Source organism: Colossoma macropomum, unplaced genomic scaffold (genome assembly GCF_904425465.1).
Source record: "Colossoma macropomum unplaced genomic scaffold, Colossoma_macropomum, whole genome shotgun sequence".
Classification (NCBI taxonomy): domain Eukaryota; kingdom Metazoa; phylum Chordata; class Actinopteri; order Characiformes; family Serrasalmidae; genus Colossoma; species Colossoma macropomum.
This window is the reverse complement of record NW_023494794.1, coordinates 26,976,850-26,985,779: the sequence shown is the minus strand read 5'-3', so window position 1 is coordinate 26,985,779 and position 8,930 is coordinate 26,976,850. Positions and strand designations below refer to the sequence as shown.

General features: G+C 39.4%; 1 protein-coding gene across 1 annotated transcript; it reads right to left on the bottom strand.

Moving 5' to 3' along the window:
* Positions 1–6,995: 6,995 nt before the first annotated feature.
* LOC118814872 (elastase-1-like) lies at positions 6,996–8,682 on the bottom strand. The gene is made up of 7 exons (XM_036580723.1): positions 8,638–8,682; positions 8,413–8,516; positions 8,222–8,322; positions 8,014–8,139; positions 7,557–7,693; positions 7,241–7,386; positions 6,996–7,157 (listed from the first exon to the last, which is right to left on the bottom strand). Exons 1-7 carry the CDS (start codon positions 8,675–8,677, stop codon positions 6,996–6,998), a joined length of 816 nt encoding a protein of 271 aa, XP_036436616.1. The 5' UTR covers positions 8,678–8,682.
* Positions 8,683–8,930: the final 248 nt, after the last annotated feature.

Below are 8,930 nucleotides of genomic sequence, written 5' to 3'. Positions count from 1 at the left end.
ATCTCAGCACCCTTGAAGTTTCACTTTTTTTGGGGGTGCTTTCTACAATAGAAGCCTGTACAACACAACAGGTTTAGTGAGACATGATGGTGCAAGGCATGCATAGGCTAATCCAGGCACGTCCAGTCTTACTTGCAAAGGTTTTCATTCCAAACAAGCAGGAGCTCAGGAGCTCACCTGATTCTACTTCTTTAATCAACTGGTCAGCCTTCAAACAGCTGATCATGTGAGCTCCTGCTTGGTTGGAATGAAAACCTGCAGTGACGCTGGCCCTTTGTGGATAAGACTGGACACCCCCGGGCTAATCATATTTGTTGTTGCATCATAGAAAACCGGTTTGTGAAAAGTGCTGTTAAAAATGTTTAGAATCTTTGGCCTAAAGAATATTTCAATGGATGTTTCTTTTGTAAATGAGATGTGTGAGTATGAAGAACCTTTATGATCTCTTAAAAGGCCAGTACACACATGTAGGTCCAAACTTTTATTACATGCATCTATGATTTAAGAACAGGTTTCCTAGTTTGCTTCATTATTCAATGTATTTACTTTGTAAATGACTGAGTTATGAGCTTTAGCATGTAATAAGCCTGGAATAAAGCTAAGAAGCATTTAGAAAGCTTCATTTTTGATCATGGTTAATCCTGTGCATGTGGTTTAGTTCTCAGATTGTTGTGATTGTTTACAGCTTGCATTACTTGTAATGATGTCATATGCCTCTTGTGTGGGTTTCTCATCAAAGCAGGGGTCCTGAGCATTAAGTGAGAATTTTTATACTGGGCTGTCAAGACTAAATTTAGGAGAAACCATGTTATGTATGACATAGGTGCAGCAAAATATTGTACATATGTTTAAAATGTATTTTAAATGATACAGAGGGTGTGTGGTTGAAATGCAAATCAACCTCTTTTACAACCTCTTAAATTTGTCTTCTGAGTGCTATTTTTGTATTTAGCATCATTTTGCTTGGAAATTTTATTTATGAAAATCACTTTACACAGCAGAAAAGGTTCTATGTAAGTAGCTGATCAGAGCTCACTGTACATTACAGGAATACATTAAGCGTGATGTATAATGAATGATTATTGCTTTGCATTGTTTCATTGAAGATGTTCATTTGAGTTGAAAAACAGGTAAATTGCTTGTTAGCAAAATGAAATTTTTTGGATTGGTTGGATGGTAGGACTATTGTTTTTACAGTGTGGATAATGAATGGAAGCTAATAGCCACCAATTAGCATGACACTATTGATCATTTGTCTTCATGCGCTCTGAGAAACATTAACATTTTAACTGAATTTTGACTCCTATAAATAAGAATCAAAGCATCTGGAAGTCAGAATAACATTTCTGACATTAGATAATGTAGACGCCATTATTGTGAGAAGAAAATGCACAAAAAGAGCACAATTTGCAGGTGATGGTGTTCTCTGAACAAGGGACCAGCCACCTTATCATCATGAAATTTGTTTTTGTGTTTGTTTAAATTTCATTGGAAAAAAGGAGGGAAGTTTCCTAATTAAACAATGAAAAAAAATACCATTGTATTGAGTTACTGAGGCTCTGTGTAATTTTCTGTTAAATAAATCCTCCACTTATTTTACTCCATCAGTAGAATTCTTCTCATTGTTATAACTCCTGAAAGGTTTGTTAAAGCATAAGTATAAAGGTGAGATGAGGTTCCTTAAACATGTCACTTCTTTTTAAACCCTTTAATTCTGAAGGGTTTTAAAAACATATTCATTCACATAGTCCCCATGTGAAAGAACATTCTAGATTTGCACAAGAATGTTTCTCAGACATTAAAGCTTTTGCCTGGAAGAGGAGGTCAAAAAATACCAGAGCAAAGGCATGCATATGTGAAAAGAGCCAAAACATACAGAGACACTGAAACCATAAACACAATGAAGAAGTCATTGTGAAATGAATGTGCCTTTATAATGCCCTAAAGGCCTATGAAACTAATTTAAAAATTAACTGGTTTTAGTTTACATTCTTAGCAATAAATATGGAAAATTAAGAATTATAAATGCATATTGTGTAAATAAGTTATACATCTGCAAAGTTTATTGCTCAATTTCTATTTATTTCATAAGTTTAAAATACAGGGAAAAAAAACATAAAATATAAAATGTGCCAGAACTTTTGCACAGGTCAAATTTTATAATTCAGTCTTTGAGATGAAAACAAAGCCTTTCAGAGTGTGATGTGAAATACTACATTTTACAGAAACTTACCAACATAGATTTCTTTACAGTGGTGGTGAAAGGAATCAGGGGTCATGATGTCTACAACACAATATAGACATTTTATTTACTATCCAAATTAACCAGTAAGCCTGCAGGTGTTCTGAATTTATATGTACATTGTTGGTGATGAGAAATTTACTGAAAAAATAAGTTCTCTTTAGTGACTATTTTCCCTTTTAACACCCTGCATAGACCCTCCACCTTGAACCGAATAAAAAAAATCATTTTAGGCCAAAACATTTTCTCAAAATTATTCTAAAACAATATTTTAGACATTTCACAGCGCATTTGTAACCGTTTTAGGCAATAATTTTCTGTGAGGAAGCTTTAAAGGCATTTACCTCTTCAAATGTCTGGTCACATCACCAGCACTGTGAACAATTCTGACTCTGCTACTTTCTCCAGAACACAGTTCACATCAAACCGCTCTAAATGCCTTAAGCATTGAATTCCCCTTTATTTTCACTCAGAAAATCATCAAAACTTTTCACTGTATGTGGAAATGATGTGTGTTCACAGATTATGGATGGATGCAAACACATTGGGGTGGGGGCCCCTAAAAAGATTATAAACATTTATTAAGTACAAATGATCTAAAGCTATATGACTGAAAATAAGAACTGATGATCACATCATTATATTGTTCAATTTTATGAAAAATAAACAATTATACTAAAGCTTTCCATGAAGAACAAAAGCTTTGAGCACCACCTCTTGCCCCGAGGCCTACTTTTTTACTTTCACTTTCCTATTTGGTTCAGAAGTTGTCCTTCAGGTTACATTTGTCTTGTTTCATCTATGCCGCCAGCATCAACCTTACAGACTATTACATTGTGCTGTTGACAGGTGTCATGCTGCAGTGTGTCTAGTAATCAATTGTGTGTATCTGTTTTGTCTTTTAGAAATTTTCCAGTCTTCTATTCTCTGAGTGCTCTTTGGGCCATTGATGATTTTCTGCATTCTGAGCAAGAAAGTATCCAAATGTTTGGGTTAATGAATGAAAATATCCTCTACTTTCTCCAGGCCTGCAGTTGATCTCTAATAAACAGTGTCAGTCTTCTAACAACCCACAGAAGCTGGTCTTTCAGTATTTCTCTATGATCAAAGTGTGGTCTACATTCACATGAAGACTTTATAAATGCTGTTTTCAATGATGTTGTGAATGTACCAGGTAGTAAGAAAAAGGCACTCCATGGGCAAGATTTTTGCTGTCTGTTTTCCAAAGAATTGGTGTGAAGAATGCATTATGTTTGGAATAGTTGACATTTTATGTCGTCCAACCATGGGGAGGTGTACTTAACATCTGAAAGAAATTCATCAGACTGACCTGTCTAAACCCTAGTTTCATGGGCTTAACATTTTGGCAAGCTCGCCAGGAGAAGCATCAATTCTCATTCATCTCTCTCCATGAGAAGAAGCTTATTATTTCTAAACTCATTTCAAGTGAACGTTTAGTTATACACACCTTTGAATGGACAGGATAATACATATTACAAATTCTGTAAGTTTATGGTTTCTGTTCAAGCTGTTTTGAGATGGTTATTGGTAATTATTTATTTGCTGACACTATGACCCTGACATATTTTCAGAGCATAATCAAAAGCCACCATTGTCACCAGTAAACTAAGCCCTAGTGGTGCATTTCAGTAAACCATCCAGGAAAAGTATTGAGGCAGGATCCTTTTACTTTGCTAGACTGTCCTAAAAACACAGAAGAAGAAACAGAGCTGCAGGAGCTCCTAGAGGAGGTCAGCACCACCTTGAATGAACTACAATTAGTGCATGTCTATTTGCTAATAAGGAGGAGAGCAAATGGATGTTCTACCACCGAGAATCTCAACCCTGGTCCAGAGGTGGTATTTTCCCTGCTCTCAACATGTGTGAGTGAAAGTGCGTCGGTTACAGCAGGAAAATCTAGGGGGTACTCCAGGACCAGGGTTGAGATTGAGAACCTGTGTTCTACAATGAATAAATCTTCACCTAAGCAGTTGAACAAACGTAGGTTGTGACTATATCTTTATTACCATCTTCTTCCAGATCAAACAGCAAATCAAAGAGATCATAAAGAAATCAAAGTGTCTTTCCTCCACATTGTAGACCCTTAGATGTTACAGACCCTGAATAATGTAGAAGATACTAAGAAAGCTCCTCAAAATCTTACATCACTGCCTCATCTTCTCTGCCTTCCCCACACTTCTCTTATCATTTTTTGAACTGTCCTTGTATGAGTGCAAGGAAGCAAGAATCTATAAATGATGAAGAGGCAGATAACAATAAGCTGGAGAAAAGACTGAAGAGACCCCACAGTCAGTGTGGGCTGCCCAAAATGACATGATTTTTACAAAGAAGACATACAATTCCTTAAGACAGCTAATGTGCATGTGATTGTCATGACTCAGACCATCTGCAATAATAAAAGCAAGGCCAACAACTGATTAGGACAAACTGATCAGAATTAAAATTGCTTTTGTGAACACTACAGGTTACTACGTGTACTTGGTAATGCCTTTTGGCCTTTCTGTTGCCCCTTCCGTTTTCCAAGTTTTCATTAACAACGTTCTATTGGACGTGATAGGGAAATTCACTATAGCACATAATGATGACATGCTCATTTACTCCCCTGACTTTTCTAGGACGTTCTGTCCTAGAAACGCTTCTAGAAAACAATCTGTTTGTAAAAGTTGAGAAGTGTGAGTTCCATTTGCGGTCGGTAGCTTTTTTGGGATATGTCACTAGCTCCGATGGGGTGGTGATGGATGACCAAAAAGTAGAAGCAGTGGTGAATTGGCCTACTCCTACATCTGTGAAAGAGCTACAAAGATTCCTTGGGTTTGCAAATTTTTATTGATTGGTTTTATCCTAAATTTTAGTAGTATCGCTGTCCCTCTGACCACATTACTCAAGGGTAATCCAAGAAAATTGACCTGGACAAAGCAGGCTGAGGAAGCTTTTCTAAAACTGAGAGAAGCATTAACTACTGCCCCTATTTTAAAATAGGAGTCTCTCAAAAACGTTTATAGTAGAAGTAGATGCTTCAGAGACTGGAATCAGGGCCGTGTTTTCTCAAAGATCTGGTAACCCACCAAAACTTTGACCAGTGGCCTTTTATTCTCACCTGCTCACACCTACAGCGAGGAATTATGGGATAGGAGACCGTGAGTTGCTGGCGGTTAAGCTAGCCCTAGAGGAATGGAGGCATTGGTTAGAGGGTGCTAATCACCCTTTTGTTGTACTCACGGACCATACCGATCTAGAATATTTGCGCAATGCTAAATGCCTTAAAGTTTGCCAAGCTAGATGGTCTCTCTTCTTTTCTATATTTCAGTTCAGTATTACTTATCGCCCTGGATCTGGAAATACTAAAGCCAATGCACTTTCTAGAATGTATCATGAAGACACATTAGAGACAGATCAGTCAGAGAATGAACACATTCTTCCTCCTCATGTGAACATAGCATCTATGTGTTGGGAGATTGATGATGGCGAGATTGAAAGGGCATTAGAAAATCGTCAGGTACCCAGTCAGTGTCCCCCCGAAAAGCTGTATGTCCCAAGCCAGTTCCGCAATGGACTCATTACATGGGCACATTCCTCTTTCTCCTCAGGTCACCCCGGGGAAACACACACTCAGCAGTTATTGCCCAACTTTTATTGGTGGGAGAGCATGAATAAGGACGTTCATTCATTTGTATCCTCCTGCTCTAAATGTTCCCAGTGTAAAACACAGAGCCCATTTATGCTGTCCATCGGTCACTGGATTCCCAGAAATTTGGAGGAGAGCTCCAGTATCTGGTAGACAGGGAGGGGAGGAGCAGTGTTGGGTGTCAGCTCGAGATGTTCTGGACCCTGATTTAATTGCTGATTTTCATTGTCAGCATCCTCAAAAACCTGCTCCTCGTCCCAGGGGTCATCCAAGGAAGATGCTCTCCAGCTAACTCCCCGATTGTCTTCTGTCCAGCTCCGCGGGACGCGGCGGAGTTCTGTCACAAATCCTTCCAGCTCAGAGGTCTCTAGGGACTCAATTTTCCAGAATCCTATTAACACTTTTGTGTCTTTTGTCATTTCTGGATTTGACCTTTGCCTGTTCTCTGACCACGATTGTGATTCAAATATGAAAGCCTCACTTTCTTTTTTCATCCGTGAGCGTCTGAGTTCTTCTGATCTGTTACACATCCCCTGAAGGCAATGCCTTTTTCTGGGATGTCATTAATGAAAACAATACTTTTAACTTGGAACATTAACCCTCTAGGCTCTAAAGGCATTTAATTTATTTCAACAGTACAGGGCCCCCTGCTGGCTCAGGGGTTCTGAGCTGCTTATACCACATTTGTAAGAAAAAGGCAGCATAAACACAGGTATCAGAGTCACAATGCATATCAGAAGCTCTTGCATTTAGACCTCTCTTCATAAATACAGCAACACACCTCAAAGAATGCGATAAAAAGACATGTTCTTTAGGGTTCAAACTTTATTGATTTAAGTTGTGGGTAACACATATAGATTGGAATTTCATAGGTAAGGATAGGTCAAATCAAAAATTCAAAACTGTTTGTAGAACTCCTTCCTCTCCTTCTCAGGAGAGTGTACCCTTCTTTGGTTATGTTCCATTTACCCTGTGATCTGATATAAAAATCAAAACATAACGTGATTCAGTAAGAAGTATTGACAGTTGTTGCAGTTACTGCAGTTGTTGCAGAAATTGTACAACTAATGAAAATAATTGTTTTACAATAAACATCATCAATATCTATCATATATTTACACTCTTCATCCAGGAGAGGTAGGCAGACACGCGGGTGAAGACGGTGGGTTTCCTGATGGTGTTGCAACCAGCAGCAGACACAAAGCTGGTGATACCATGGACTACATACCTGCCACCAACCACACAGTTCAGGGGACCACCACCATCACCCTACAGTGAGACATCATAAGATTAGCACTTCTTTTACAGAAATATAACAGGTAACTGTATTGAGAATAAGACACAGCTCTCACATTGCAACCAGCAGCAGTTCCTGCACCGCCAGCGCAGATCATGCTGGTTTTGACAGTAGCGCCCCACCAGGTGCTGCTACTGCAGGTAGCATAGTCGACTGAAGGCAGTGAAGCCTGTCTCAGCTGAGCAGAGAGAAAACCACCAGCTAGGAGAGACAGAGAGGGAGGAGACCAGCTTAAACTCATAATCTGAGCCTTCAAGTGGTAAAAAAAACAAAAGATCATGGCATCCATCAGCCAAGGCTTGCTATCATAAATGGAAGTAGAGGTATCATGACTTCTAATATTATTTTTAAGACATAGAGTTGTTGCTCACTCTGTGTGACTCCCCAGCCGGTAACATAGCAGGCCGTGTTGCCTGCGAGGACCTGGTCTACAAGAGGCAGAGAAGCCAGCTGCACGTAAGAGTTTAGGATGGCGTTGGAGGCCAGACGGATCAGGGCAATGTCATACCTGAGGTAAAAAGAGGAACACTGATCATTTACTGCTTAGTGTACTTAATCATAATCTACATCAACCTACACAGGTCTCCCATAACTTGTCAAATACCCTCACATAAATTCTCCATTGATTTTTCAACACAGTTGAAAACAAACCCTGATTTGGTATATAAGATTTTGTCAAGGTTCTTTCAACTTCAACAAGGTTCCAGTGGAAATCATGAGAGATTATAGCAAAACCATGCAATATTATTAAACCTCCTAATTTCCTATAATGTGATTTCTCCTTTTGATATAATCAACACAGCTCAAATAAACAAGAAACAAACATACCCAGCAGCCAGATCGCGCTTCCAGCTGGGGTGGATGTAGATGGCACTGATTCCAATGTACTGCTCCTTGCCACTCTCAGGCAGAGTCAGATCGTGATCACCAAGAACAACGACGGACACCCCAGTGCTAAATTAGAGAACAACAAGACACTGTTCAGCATGTGCAATATAAGACTATTGGTTAGCAGTGGTTGCAGGTGCTTGCTCACCCGTCCACACACTGAGCAGCAGTCAGCACCCAGTTATTTTTGATCAGCACTCCTCCACAGACGTGGTTGTAGCATGTTCCACTCTGAACTCGCAGTGAGACCTGTGGAAATGAACATGAGAGATATGTTACTTGGAAGAGTGTGTTTTTTAGCATCTGCAAGGCCTACATTTCATACATCATTGTATTTACCTGCCAGGGCCAAGCATTGGGACTGGTTACTGAACCACCAATCACTCTGTTCTGCCCTTGTCCCTGTCCAGCTTGATTAAAGGGGACGACAGACTGACCCAGCACTGCCATAATGGAGAAAACACACAAAGTCAGCCAAACCAGCTTAAAACAAATAAACAATTCAATCAAGTTTAATAGACCTGCAGTTCAGATAAATAAATGCACAGTTCAGACAGGACTTACCAAGTGCTGCCAAGGAGGTGAAGTAGAGGATTCTCAGCATCTTTGCAGATGTTCAGGATGATGTGCAGAGCAGAAAGTTGTGAAGCCTTTTATACACTTAGGAGTGGACATCATTGGGTGGGTTTGGATACACCTGACTACATTTGGCCAATGGCCAATGGTCATGCAACTTTAACAGGTATTTGAGAAATGTCCTTGCACGTGCATATGTTATCAACTTTTGGGAACCTGTAGTCATCAAGGCAGTGGGGGCGGTTGTTCCGGATACTCGAATGAAACCAGTTTTAACAGCT

Excerpts from the sequence above, each read along its gene's own strand:
- LOC118814872 (XM_036580723.1), bottom strand. The coding sequence starts at position 8,677 with ATGCTGAGAATCCTCTACTTCACCTCCTTGGCAGCACTTG. Across the intron at positions 8,140-8,221 it reads GCTGCTCAGTGTGTGGACGG|CACTGGGGTGTCCGTCGTTG; the intron begins GTGAGCAAGCAC and ends TCTCTAATTTAG. Across the intron at positions 7,158-7,240 it reads GAACTGCTGCTGGTTGCAAT|GGTGATGGTGGTGGTCCCCT; the intron begins GTGAGAGCTGTG and ends GTCTCACTGTAG.